At 42.6% G+C, this 14,757-nt stretch overlaps 1 protein-coding gene across 1 annotated transcript in view; it reads right to left on the bottom strand.

Moving 5' to 3' along the window:
* TCEA1 (transcription elongation factor A1) overlaps positions 1-14,757 on the bottom strand; it is a 228,554-nt gene that overhangs the window by 78,762 nt on the left and 135,035 nt on the right. The window contains exons 5-8 of the mRNA XM_086965752.1: positions 9,099-9,247; positions 8,352-8,408; positions 5,945-6,099; positions 4,685-4,831 (exon numbers count right to left, since the gene is read on the bottom strand). Of these exons, the coding sequence (XP_086821878.1) occupies positions 4,685-4,831; positions 5,945-6,099; positions 8,352-8,408; positions 9,099-9,247 (508 nt within the window). The remainder of the gene's footprint in view (positions 1-4,684; positions 4,832-5,944; positions 6,100-8,351; positions 8,409-9,098; positions 9,248-14,757) is intronic.

Genomic DNA, 14,757 nt, shown 5'->3' with positions numbered 1-14,757 from the left:
TCAGGATTCAAGCAAGCCGGGCCGATGACGGCTGTAATGCCAGAAACCGGTCCCCGGAAGCTTGTTTCCTTCCCAGTGAAAGAATTGGCTTGGTAGTTTGGTTTGCCCTGTTCCCATGATGCACTGGGACAGGGACAGACTAATTTGCATGTAGCCAGGTTCTGAGCTGGGATGGTGCAGTGAGCTAAAAAACGGTGATGGATCAAGCCCTGATCTGCTGACTGGGTAGGAGTATTCTGCTTATTCAGAAACTCTGTCCATCACCACCCCCTTTTCTGAATCCTTAAGGACTCCACAGCTGCTGTAGCTGCTACAGCGGCATGTTCAGATACCCCTGGTGCACGCACAAAGTGAGACAAGAGGCCCATTGCAAGGAGAGAAATGAGGGTGCGCCGGAGGATTGCTTTAATTCCCCATGGGGAAACTAATGAGCTTTAGTGTAAGCACTGGATGAGGTAAAATATGAGAGACCAAGGGGAGCTGGTCAGGGCTGTCAGAGGGGGCAGCAGAGGGGGGTAGGGTGGTGTTAGCAAGTACAGGCACCGGGTGAAACTTAAGGTGTACAGGAAAAGCAAAGTGCAAAAGAGGGCTGTGCAGGGACTGCATGAGAAGAGAAAGCATGGGGTTTACTGTAGGCCCCCCAGGTGAGGGTAAGGAGAGTTCCTGGGGACGACTTGAGGCTCAAGGGTGAAGCACAGAATAAAAGACAGGGGGTCAAAAGGTTAAAGTCAGAGCAGGAGCCAAGAGGCCGTTAAGACAGCCTCTTACATTCCAGTGATGCGAGTGTTCTGGAGCTGCAGAAGCTCCATGTTTGTCTCCGGGTCAAAGAAAATGAAAGGACCAGAGGAGGGCCTGGAAACCACACAGGAACCTCGGGGAGAAAGCAAAAAGACTCTTATAGTGCTGTGGCTGTTTTATATGGCGCTGCAACTTTGAGCTCAGCTCCATCATGCTGTTCTGCTCCGGGGAAATTAAAGTGCAGGCCCCAGCTTTTGCATTGACCCTTTCACTGCCAATAAACTGCTCAGAGCTCCTTATTAACTGGCTGTGACCAAAAGGGTTGAACATGCTGCAGCTGTGTATCGGACTACCATAAGACTGTCTACTTGTGCTTTGGACAAGTTAGAAATTAAAACCTCTTGGCCTTGTAAGGAATCTAGATGTCTCAGTGTCGGGAGATAGGAATTCCTCACACCCCTGCTCTAACCACCAAGAACAAGAACCAAGGAAAGCAGTGTTTACATTGCCTGCAGTACAACTCATGCGATTACAATGTGGTCGTTACAATGACCCCATTGTTACAATGCTAACCATTACAAAGCAAGTCGTTTCTAGGACTTGCTGTAGGGGTGCTCTAAACTAAGGAATAGTATAATTTACTATTCCAACACCTACTCTACTGTTCAGCAAGCTGGAGTTAAAATAGAAAATTATACTATTCCTAAGTATAGCGCGCCCCCCCCTACAGCAAGTTGTAGAAACACCTTGCGCTGTAATGATATGCGTTGTAACAACGCAGCCGTTGTAACGACTGTGTTGTAATTGCATGCGTTGTACCGCATGCAGTGTAACCGCATATCCAAACCTAAAGATAGGTAGAGAGAAACTGCAGAACCTTGCCACATACTCTGATCCAATTCGGACCACCTCACCCAAAAATAAAATATTCTTTATCCATTTGCAGGAAAAAAAAATCCAAACAACCTTAAAAGCAGCTGTTAAGCTGAAAATCTCACTTGAAACCTGCATGGAAAAACATTAACAAGCATTGGCATAGCCAATAGGTTTCGCTTTTGGGACCTTATAAGTATTTAGTTATGCAGCGCAATATTCTTGATGGAACAACAACTGTTGCATGGCTAAACACTTATAAGGTCCCAAAGGCGAGACCTATTGGCTATGCCAATGCTTGTTTATTTTATTACGGATCCGCAGCAAATCCAATGCTCTCCATGTACTGCTTCAGTAGAACTAAGCCAAAACTAAAAAGGTGAAATGAAAATGCTGTTCGCCAGGCTACTATTTATAAGCGATTCAACGGAGGAGAAAAAAGAAAGATACAAAATGTGTATTGTTGTCACTGCATTAGTAAAATAAAATGCGATTGCTTCCTTTGGTGGTCCAGCCTAAACAGCTTTTGATGGGTTGCCATCCTTTTTATTTTTTTATGAAAATAGATGAAACTACATAAGCAGAATGGATTTTGGTCAACCCCCTTTATCCAGTGGTCTGTTCAGCTGCCAGCCATGTATTACTACAGCATGGAACACAGGGTCAGCTCAATTCAGCCACTGGCTTGCTTGAGTTGCGAGCGACTGTTCTTGCTGGCTATAGTTTTACAGTATTATTCCAATAAGACTGAGCGGTGAATGCCCCCATACGGCATTTTTTTCGCCAAATAAAAGTTAAACCACAAAAAAGGAGAACGACCACATGAAACCAGTGTTTGCAGTCAGCGAGAAAAATGCCTGATTGGCATTGGCAATACACAAGGCCTGAAACTAATAAACAAGTTCTTAAAATACCGAAGTGCAAAGCGTCTGTCACCCGTATGATTGATTCAATAGTATAATTTTTTACTGGCATACGCTGCATTCCAGGCGCAGCTGTATATACAATGAACCCTAGACCACAAATGTAATCTCAGTATGAAATTTCACAGGATATACTGCCATCCGGATTCCGGATTCCTTCTTGTGATGGGAAGTCCTGCTGGGGATCCTGTGACTCGATAGCACAGTTCCTTCAGCCGCGATATGCCACACGTGACTGCATTAACTCACTGAATTACAATCCTGCATCTCTGATAAACTAATATATCAAAGTACATCAGAGTAATATCCGAGAGCATGTGCTACTATTTCTGTTTTTATTATGTAATAAAAATAAATCCAATACTCTTTTCTGACTTCTAAGGACAGGTCGGTGATGAAGTAATGTCAAATTCTTGATATTACAGTGGTTTAATGTCCAAGACAGAAAGATATGAACTTTCTAATTGTGCTGTCTTAGTGTTGTGTTCTAAATGCCGAATGTTCAGCTGTATAGTAACAAACATTCATGTAGTCACTGCGAGGGAGACCGGTTTGAACCACTCCCTTTACAACTACACAATTTCCTCACATCCCTGCAGTCCTCCCATGGATTGGCTGGCGTCACCTTGGTCACGCCTTAGCGCCTCGTCGTCAGATGTAGCAACACTTTCTACATAAACTAAACAAAAGCATAAGAGAAAATGCTTCTGAGATAACTATATACCTGTTGATATCAGACAAATGAGACATTTAAAATACAACGCGGTATGTTTCATGTTATGAAAACTCAGGCCAGCAGTATAAAATAATATTTTGCAGTGCAACAGTGTAGGGATGCTTTGTTGCACTTTGTTATGTACAAAGAGCTCCATACAACTGCTTCCAGTCTGGGGTAAAACAGGACTGCACCAATTACTTTAGAACCCGCAGTGCTTGCACACATCACCGTGTGTCCGATACAGAGGCCTATATTTGCAATTTGGAAAAATGTTCATTACTATTTTAAATGTATATTGTTGTGCCAAAATTCCCCCAACCTCAATTTAAAGAAACGTCAATCCTTTAGTTTTCGCCATGCAGAAGAAAAGGTTATTGACACGAGAATTCTTCTTGAATAAATGGTCAAAAGAGTGACTTCCTGTGCCTTGTATATTTACTTAAAATCGAAGCTTTTGACTTAATAATTAGCGGCTTACCTCTAGTTACTCTCATGATTTACCCGGTATAGTATAGGAGAGGGGGTTGAGGGGGCTGGGCAATTCCATTGGTCATCGCTGCGTCACTAAGAAAACCACAGCAGGGGGGTGGGGGGGGGGGGGGGGTTAATGAAACCAGCCCAAAACAACGGAATACTTTAGTTTCACCGGGTCTGGAATTACCATTGAGACATGTGAATGTTCTTTTTAAAATTACTGCAGTCCATAGTGAGTATTTATGCTCCAGGAGACACTAGATTGCTTTAGAAAGAGGATGTAGGAAAACATAATGAGCTGCCGACTTCGAAATGGAGAACAGGGCTCGAATCTCGGCGCGGGCTCCCCCGTGCCTACAACAACAAACAAGCTTGGCCACATGCGCGCCTAGCGCTTAAAGTAAAAAAAAAAAAGCCCTGGAGTTGTGTGTGCGCGTAAACTAGATAGACGCAGGAAGAGGAGGGGGGGCCTGCGTGATTTACTTGCAGGAGTGATAATTGCTACCATATGGCGGCGCTCGCTCCCGCAAATAAATGACTCGTGAATGTGTTTGGTTGAAAAGCCATGGCTATCGGAAAAGGTATTTTTGCCTATGCCTGCATAGGCAAGACCTAAAAAGCATAAGGGAGAAAAAGAGCTGTAGGTATTCCTGCATATTTTGTTCCCAGACACAGAAAAGGCAAGGCATCAAAATAGGGACTTTTCCCTTTCAAACAGACACCAGCATAATCCCTTCCAGGTAATCATATCAAGCTATCGAAGAACATTATCTGCTCCAAGTGGCACAGAACTGTTTATAATTGCACTAAAACCTAGCTACTCAAACTCAACCATAATGTAGGAGATACAAATCCACAAAAATACATAAAAAGCAATATAATGCTTTAACTATGGGAACAAAGACCAAACAAAGATGCAAACAAACCAACCACACATGGGTGTGAAGACAACACGTACCTGTGTGTAAGTGCAGTTCTTCTTTTTGCATTTGCCGCAGGTGAAAAGGTCTGTTTCTGTGCCACCTGTCTTGCCCATTTGGTGATCTCGGATAGCTTCGTTAGTCAAGGTTTTACGAATTTGTTTCAGCTCATCGCTGGCCATTTCCTGGGATGGTTGAGAAGGGAGATCAGATTAGACCTGCTTATTTGTAACTGCCTGGATCGTGGACACTGGTATTAGTCATTTTAGCAAAATTTGTGTGTGGACGACATTCAGGATAAGGATTTGTGTTCCTCGACAACACTCCAACTCAGGACCTTTTTATGGACTTAGGTAAACAAGTAAATATTGGAGTCTAGCACAGAAACAGCATAAGTTTCAAGAATTTCATAAACAGTTCCTCAAAGAGAATGGCCTGAAGTCTGTCACCTCCACAGTGCTTTCTGGCTGTTCAGTGCAGGAAGCCCTGGGAGGATTTATGGGGTGGAGGTAAGAACTAGGTTCTATATTAGGTCATACAAACGGAGAAAAGAGCCCAACCAAAGACTGGGCACTAACTAGGTGGGTCATAACTGAATACTCTGAAAATGCCAAGTTCCTTGAGTGCAACAGGGTACAAAACAAGACGAAGTGGCAATTCCTTTTACAGGCATTTTGTGGTAACAATTATTACCCTTACGTTATTGCTACAACATAACTAATCAATTCTATTGAGCCTTTGCACCCGAGTAAGAATTTAGCTTCCAATAGTTTTAGTATCTTGTCTTTTGAAACTGGTACATACAAACCACTATCATAGGAGGAACCTAAAATAAGTATATGTTCAGCAAAACTGTGTGATGATTTAAAGATCATGTTGATAGATTGGGAAATGTATCCATGCATCCGAGATGTGTCAAATAACTGGGAGGTACGTATAAATGAAATGAATACCTCAGATGGCTAGGGTCATCTAATAGGATCACATCCAAAACAATTTTTCATAAGCTTCTAAAGTTGCGTACCCAATCTGGTCCCCAAACAAAAGTAACAAGCAGAACACCAATAACATTCTAATATTGAGAATAAGAATTAACACTCACAATGGTGGTAGTTGCTCTTTTGTTCAAGAGTCTCATCCAACGACAACTTTAAAATGTATACTAAATGATTTGAAAATGTATTCAACCTACTCTAATGAATAAAAAGTTCATTCATGTTCGAAACTCCATTTAGATAAACGCGAAAGGTATGCAATTTATTTAATCAGTACTTTAGATAAGCTGTAAAGTAACTTACATCAGCTGTCATCCTGGCAAATACATCTGGTGCTATATTCCCACAAAGCACGCTTCTTCTTAGATTTGGATTTTTGGCATCCTTTAGATTTGCTATGCGGCTGCGCACTCTATTCTTGTATTTTGGATCAGTGTTCTTAAATTCTTGAAAAATTGGTGCAAAGGACTTAAGGAATACAAAGGGTGAAGAAAACAAAGGGTGAAGAACAAAGAAAAAAAAGAAACACTGGACACGAATAGTTCTACGTGTGACTAAGTCCAAAAACCACCATTATGTCCAATTTCAATCAAGCACAATGGGGGAGAAATGTATGATACAGGTTACAAATGAAGGTATTATAATTATTCGGACTTACAAATTAAAAAGGTAACAAGATCAATGCTGCATTCAATGGCATGAAAAATAACTATTAAGCTTGAATAGTATAACATTTCTGTTTATAACAAAGCAATGTTTTGACGCCAATATACAGTAATCAGGTTAACTCTTGTCGTGTGTCAACTTTCCAAAAGACATTTGGTGTGCTTTCTTTCAGTAGGTAGAGATTCTTCTTGCGTGTCCTAATGAAAACAAACCTGCTTATCACATAATTTCAGACCTCATGTCTTACATTAAGCAGAAGTAAGCATCAAAGGCTTTCAAGTGCCCTAGCACAGGTGTGCAAGGGGGGAATTTTGAGAACAAACCTGCACAGTGGGCACTCGCAATCGAATGGAATTCACCAGAAGACGTTAAAAATAAGGCAGAAATGCTAGCCTTTACAAGATGTCAAAAACGGTGTGGGGAATGGAAGCATGCATGAAAAAACAAACTCATAACAGATCCTACAGCGGACTCACATACTAACAGGATGGCGTTAGACTGGAAGTATCCAAAAAGCAGCAAGGAAAAATTGTTCAAGACAAAGAGCTAGACTAGGGATACTTAAAGAACAGCCCGGGGGCCGCATGCGCCCCTCCAGACCTTCAACTGCGGACCCTTGGTGAACAGCAGCCTTGAGCTGCTGTTAACTTGACAGAGCAGGAACATTCAGAAAGCTGCAAAACAAACAGGCATACTTTATTTACACATTAGTTAAAGTAACCATAAGGAAGAAAATAGGGTGCCCTCGACAACTTTTCCTTAGGAGTACCTTTAGTTTTAATGACATATTCGACTAAATATGTGAAAACATGATAAACACTCTGCAAACTTCAAAAAAGTGTCTTATTAACATACATGAGAGTTTTACCTTAGTAGATCAGATTGTTACTAAACTGTGAGGTATTTGTTAGCAGTGATAGTTTTCAAACATGATCGTGAAAACATTAATGCCGCCTCCATTCTGCCATTAGTGAACCAAGCGGGAAGTCATTTGTCAAGTGCACCTTGTGTGTAGCCTTGCTTGTTATATAATTGGAACACCATTATTGTTAAGCAAAACGCTAGGTGGTTTTGTAACGTACATATCCTGAACTTCAGTATTTTAAGGGGCTCGTGTGTTAATGAAGAAATAGGAGGCAACGTGAAATTAAACAATTGCATAGGATCACACAATTTCATCAAGTGAGGAAGCCAGTACTGACACCAAGTTTTCTGGTTTCACATTTTACAATTCAGTCACCAAATGAGTATCTCTTTCCCCCTCGTGTTTTACATTAGAAGTTAATGCTTTAACTTTAATTATTGGTACATGAGAATGGTGGCAGACAGAAGTCCGGTGAAGGCTCGGCTGGTTGTCCACGCCATGCACCTGCTATGCGTTGCCCTGCGCTCACCTTTTATCATCCCAACACTCGAGCTGCTGGCATCGGTGCAGCAAAGCCACGGGCAGCACTTTGCAGGCCTGGGGATAGGTTTGTGAGTACCCATGAGCTAGACAGGATATAAGGGCTCCATTACAACTAATCTGGTATTACTGTATCAGTAATTTGAGGATGGAGAATTAGACTGCAATGGCAAGTGGGTCTGCCGCTGAAGACATGGAGTCTTACAGTGTCGATTGCTAATATGAAATAAGATTCCCGTGGTAACACCCTATTTTCAGGCCACACTCACTCTGAAATATCACAGGTTTTAGCTGGTCAATGTGGAATAGGGATTTGCAAAGACCTTGTAATGATGGTCTCGATGGAGTTTTGTAAAAGACCCAGTCCTTTTAGGTAGAGGTTTCTGTGGCATGATCAAGCTTTAGAAGACACGGAGGATAGGAGTGTTTGGAGGAGCAGATGATGCATGAAACACACATGCTTAATAGGACTCAATACTCTATCCTGACTGTAAATTGCAAAAATCTAGTTTATCTCCGAATGCAAGGGCTGAGCCAAGCATACATAGATGCCAAAGTATCAACAATAACATGATTGTACATAAAATCAGTATAATACAATTAACATCCTTTTTTTAAAAAAAAAAAAAAAAAGGATATCATCCTCAATCTGAGCACCCAGTTCTTCATCGTCGGCCCCGATTGTGATGTAGTCATCTGTAAAAGTTCAAATCCAAAAAATGAGAACATGGAGGAGTTATTACCTGACCTCAATGTTCTAGTCTGCAACTGGGAAAAATTACAGTGGAAGCACAACAAGCAACGGTTTTGACATACATGTGACTTATCAGATGCGCTTAGGTTTATTACGCCAAGCTATTTTAACGAACACACACAAAAAAACTTTGCAACCATAGAAACAAAATGTTGGTTGGTGAGTGAGGGCTTTCATAAGAAATAGTATTTCTTTCCTTTGCAAAATACAATTTTTTATGCCTCCTTTACATTGGCTAGTTCCTTTTGATTATATAAATGCTCTAGGGGGAAGAGAACTAGCTCTCTCTCTCTCTCTCTCTCTCTCTCTCTCTCTCTCTCTCTCTCTCTCTCTCGATACCTAACAAAATGTACACCACATCTTCCACTTCATTGTTACCAATTAACCTGCTTCTGCTACCAGCAAAGACACTCACACCCGTGACATCAAAAAAGAGAAGCAATGAACTTGGTTTGCATACTTCATTAGGAAATGGGGAGAGGTTCGAATAGAAGCCATATGACACATGAACTACATGTCCACACACCCTTGCTTGCCCTAAACAAAACTCCCTTTCACTACAAAGTAACATTGGCAACACTTCACTTAGATAGGAGGCCATAAGTAAAAAAAACACAGGTTGTAATACAGACCTCCTGTTTTGAGAGCAACAGACAAGAGCTCCCTGCATTTCACTCGCACAGAGTCGGACGTTACAGCTGCCCGTGGAAAAGAGGTGATCAGAGTGTCGGAAGGCGCTGCGCAGTCTTCCTTCTTGCCGCTGGAGTTACTACTGGAACTGCTAAAAGGAACAAAGAAAAGACTCCAGGTGTAAAACTCGGAATATGGCCACCCTGTGCTTTCATACCTGATCAACTGTCTGTGTTACTATTTGCTAAAGAGAAAAATATAAACATTCTCACCGTTCATCTGTAAATCCATTTACTTCCCAAATGAAGCCACAGAACTGGAATATGCAGAACATGAGAGCTTTTCGTCAACACTACATCTGCCAACCTAACTTTCGCCTTCGCCTGCAATAGTCCATGGTCCTAGTGTGTCAAAACTTGGGTAATAGGGGGCCAATGGGCAGCAGTGCACAAGTGTGGAAGTGAGACTTGGCCCCCAGTAGGTTTGGCCCTACTTTCAAAGTAAATGAGGGTGAACTGTCAACGGTTAATCTAGGAGGCACTTATGGATCAGGAATCCAAATACAAAACACAACACAAAGAAAAGTCAACGTTCCCCTGGAATGTTAACTTATAAAACCATAGGTCTTAAAATTACACCACAAATTAAAAGTACAGTAAAAAATGAGGACCGACAAAGCAGATTAGATGGACCCAGGACACTTCTGAGGCGGAAGCACAAATATTGTAGGTCTGTCAATGTCACAACAGTGAGCTTTACAGCACCATTAACTAAAGGAGAATTTTGTACATTAGACAGTGACACTAGGAAAAAGGCTGCATTTTGATTGGCTCAGAGCCAGTCGATATCTTTGGCCTGGAGGAGATGGGTTGGTTTGTAAAATGAGCGGGGCGTGGATCCCCTGGACACCCCCTTACCAATGGTGGTAAATTTCCTGCCGCACAGCAGTGAGCTGTTTGGCTTATAGGCCAGTAAACAATTTTCATTCTACGATTTAGGCAGGACATCTTTCAACAAAGGGTAATCCAGAGGGACAAAACAGTCTGGTCTGCAAACGGATGCGGGCTATTCGATTTGCTCATCACCTGAAACATTATGTAGGAAGTTGGCTCTGTATATGGTATGCCACTAGGTGATTATACAGTACACAGAGTCCAGAGATTCCCAAAAAGTGTACAAGGCTCAAATGCATAGTATCAACCTCCTTTTTATGTTGTTTTGACCCGGCTGGAGATGTGCCCGTTAGTGGCTTTTCCAGACTATAAGTGTATGTATTCAGCTAAGCTCTCAAGTGCCCCAGGTGACGTGTAACACCCTCACCCAGTAAGTTACTCCTCTACCTACCCTTTGCATCCTAGCATTATTGAGCTGATACAAAGGGAATTAAAGACCCTGACCAAAAAGTGTTATGGGCTAAAAGCGGTGCTACCCGTATTGTATCAATAAACCTTACAGGTGTTCTATTTTGGAATGGGAGTATATTACCATACAGCAAGGTTCATTGGAGTGTTGCAATATATATATAGACATCAGATAATTCTTTTGAGCAAATCTAATCATAGGACTACGTCGTAAATCGAATCTTAACTAACCATATTAGATTGCACATAAAATTATCATCCAAACAAGGAGATTTGTTAAACGTCTCGTCAGGGGTAGTGGGCGCAGTATAAATATAATTACAAAGACTATGCTGGAGAGAAAAAGAATTTGCAAAGGCAATAGGTCTCCCCTATGTGACATCTATTATCTTTTCTAATGTCTTTTATCTGATGTTGTACAGCAGCGTGGCTGTGCAGCATGGCTGAAAGCAAAGTTAGAAACAGAGCTCCACGACACGTTAAGCGCTTTTTTTCTAACTCTACTTTTAGCCATGCTGCATAGTGATTGCTGTAAAAAATGGCTAAAATACATTGGCAAAGCCAGAATCTTCCGGACAGGCGAGACATATTGGCATGACCAAGGCTTATTCTAGATGTATGTATCCGTGTATGCTGTGTGTGGTTTATGATGTGTTAACATAGGCTCTCCCCAGGCATTAGGGGACACCATTTTATTAATAATGTCACACACACTCCACCATTGTATTTCCGGAAGTACGCTGCCATCTTGTTTGTGACCACCAGATGGCAGATCACAGTAAGTATTCTACAGAATAAACGAGAACAATTAAAGTCAAAAGTAAGGAGACAGGAACTGGTGACCAAAAAAAACCATCGTCGAATTCTAACTTCAAAAGACCGTGCAAAAAGCCGCTGGAGAAGTTTGAACCGTTCCAACTGTGATTACACTGTATATATTATATTACATCTCTGTAAAGTACCATAAACTTGTACTTATCTTAAAAGTTTCTATTTTAATTGTTTTCCTATTCCTGCTTTCCTTAGTTCTGCTAGATTCATGATACAATATTCACTGATTCCTATTAAGATGAATACGCTTAATGATGTAGCTAATTTTTCTTAAATGTTGATTTGTAAGTTAACTTGTCCTGGGTGGGTGTGTGTGTGTGTGTGTGTATATATATATATATATATATATATATATATATATATATATATATACACACACACACATCGGTAATGATTGTATTGTATATAATCATTACTGAAACGATTATATATATGATTATTATATGATGAAACACGCAATTTTCTCCTAAGAAATGTACCCTTCTCAGAATTTATAAGAAACCTATCTAAAAATAAATAGTAAATATGGGTAAAAAAAGCTTTCTCGCTGTAAGTCTCCAAGGCATTCGAAGATAAGGACTCTGGGGCAGGGAGACTAGGTGGGACAGTTTGTGTAGTAAGGCGGCGTGGGGGGGAGGATGCTCTTTGGCCCCGTGTTCCAACCTTCTTTCCGAATGAATGAATGGATGAATGAATGAATCACTCCGGCTCAAACTGCAGCCTGATCGAGAGGTTTCTGGCTGGAAAGCGGCGAGGAGTCAGTCAGCAATAATATTTTGTAGCTAGCTGAAAGCGATACCAGGCTACTTCAGTCACTGTGAGACTCCCTCAGCAGGGCGAGAGGAAGGTAAGATGTGGCACAGACTTTGAAAACCAAGGACCCTGTGGGCACGCTGTGTGTACAAATACAGCAAGGAGACAGACTCAAGTCACCGCGAGAGGGGAGGATTAGCAGACTGTGCTCTCTCTGGCACTATGGCAGCTGCAGGTGGCATTGGCCAGCAGAGTCAGAAGGCCTGGACTTCTTTATATAAATACCACTAAGTGTTTATATCGTGCAAAGAATCCAGAGATCCCCAAAGAAGTGTACAGGGCTCAATGTAAACCCAAAGTGCTCCATTTGTGGTAGCGTGGTCGATCAGCCTTAAGCCAAACACATAGAAACAGAAGAAATGTGTTATGCACACAGTGACCAATAAATCACAACTCAAAAAGGAGATCCACATACATTTGAGAAAAATACCTTTTTTTCAATATTTATTTAAAGACCAAGAAATACGTAGAAAGGTACGTACGTTTTTCATAAGAAATACTTTTCACGTTAAGAAGTGAACACAGTGTAATTTACCGTTCAGAAATGTTAACCTTTGGGAGGAAAACAATGCGGCTTTTCAGTTAAGTATACAACTTAGTCTTGGTTTTCAGGATGAAGAATCAGCACCAGGCAAGGTTCAGAGAAGTAGCAAATCTGCACCTGCAGCAGCACAGGGGCGGCTGGGTGCTGGGTTCAAATTTGGAATCCAGAGCCGGGAAACCCCTTGCGGTAGCTGTGCACCTTACAAATTCAATTCAACGTTATCCAATAGAGAAAGGGGGAAATCGAAAAGATGCTGTTCCCAGGTGAGCAACACGTTTTGGTAAACCAAGCTCCTGGGGTTAAGGTAAGCACAGGGGGTGCCACAAGGCAGCGCCAAACTTACACCGTCAGCCGCAACCAAGTGCAGAGTGCCAACAGAGCGTTAGGCACCCAATGCAAACCAATGGGGGAGATCAGTTTTGAAGAAAGTCTGCAGGCTCAGACCTGCAGGCTCAGGCCAGGAGGCTGGACGAAGAAAACCCACAGATGCCCAGGTAAGTAGAGATGTTATGGGACGTAGGGACACCAATGATCGTGCTCCCCAAGCCCAGGGGTGTCCTTAGGCGTAGAAAAAGTCTTACTGGGCAGGTCGCGGTCAGGGGGCGTCTAAGTTGAAGCTGCAGGTGTCGAGATTGAGTCTGGCAGGGATCAGCCCACGGTGGACTCTTACTCAAAAAAGCTGGGAAACCTTCACAGGACAGGTGGGCCAGTCAGGCTGTGTGTGTAGAGGTGGGTCCGGCTGTGGTTTCGCAGATCCTTAGGGCAGAGGTCTTAGTTCTTTAAACCTGGTTTCTTCAGGACAGGTTCCCTGTCCACGGGAGATCTTGGTCTTTGTTGGAGGCAGGTAGTTTTCCCGGCTTTGGAGGTCGCTGGGCTGCTGGATGTGTCGTCTTTTGGCTCAGGATAGTCTAGGGCAGCAGACAGGCCGCTAGAGCTGGGGACAAGGCAGTAGGTGTCTTTAGTCTTCTCTGCTGGTGTGACGCTGTAGTGTCCGTCTCTTCTTAGGTCTGGAAGATTTCAGTGCCTGGGGGTGCCTCCTAAATACTAGATCTAGGGGTGTTACAGGGGAGTGGCAGGTAGGGACCAAGGAGTAGTTTCTGTCCTGTAACTCCAGTTCTGTAGTAGGGGTATCTCTGTTATAGTCATAATCTAGTGAATAGTCCCGCCCATGTGCGTGGACCCCGGCAATCAAAAATAATCTCTTAAATTGTCAAAATAATGCAGAAACTGCAAAGACACTTAAGAGAGAATTTAAAGACAAATAATGCAGCCTATATCCACAGGCTACACTGTCCAGTACTTCAACTAGAAATTCCACCAAAAAACACCACACACAACACAGCCTGCCAGTTTCTACCATAGAGAAACTTGCCTCCCCAGTCAAAGACTCTGGAATGATAGAGAGGAAGGTAGGGACAGACAAGCCCCATAGGCTGCCATTATGTGGCTTAAATAGGATACTGTGCCTTTAAGAGAACTTTCCAAAACTGCTCCCAGTATCCCAGAATGCATAGCAGGTCCCTCTACTTTCAGTTCTTTTTGAAGGCGAAGCACGCCAGACCTGTCTCATTCTTTACATGATGAAATATCTCCACCGGGGAGGAGGGCTGGCGCTTATGACTATAACAGAGATACCCCTACTACAGAACTGGAGTTACAGGACAGAAACTACTCCTTCTGTAGTAGGGGATCTCTGTGTATAGTCATAATCTAGTGAATAGAATGGCAAGCCCATCCCCACACCAAGCGGCGGTGGAGAATAAACACATAACGCCACTACTGTGCGAACAAATTCCGCAGCGAAGCCTGCCCAACCTGAGCGTCTGCCCTGGCGTCAGTATCCAGGCAGTAATGCTTAGCAAAGGTATGAACCGACTTCCAAGTGGCTGCCTTGCAGATTTCAGCAATCGGCACGTTACGGAGCAGAGCCGTCGTGGCAGCTTTGCCCCTGGTGGAATTAGCCTTAGGCTTACCTCCTAAGGTCTTATTAGCCTTTTGGTAACACAATTGTATGCAGGACACAATCCACCTAGAGATGGACTGCTTAGAGGTCGCAAGACCCGTCCTGACCGATCCATAATTGATGAACAACTGGTCAGACCTACGAATATC

The sequence above is a fragment of the Lissotriton vulgaris genome, chromosome 4_1, assembly GCF_964263255.1.
Source record: "Lissotriton vulgaris chromosome 4_1, aLisVul1.2, whole genome shotgun sequence".
Taxonomy (NCBI): Eukaryota; Metazoa; Chordata; class Amphibia; order Caudata; family Salamandridae; genus Lissotriton; species Lissotriton vulgaris.
Note: the sequence above shows the minus strand (reverse complement) of the source record. Positions and strands in the feature narration are given on the sequence as shown.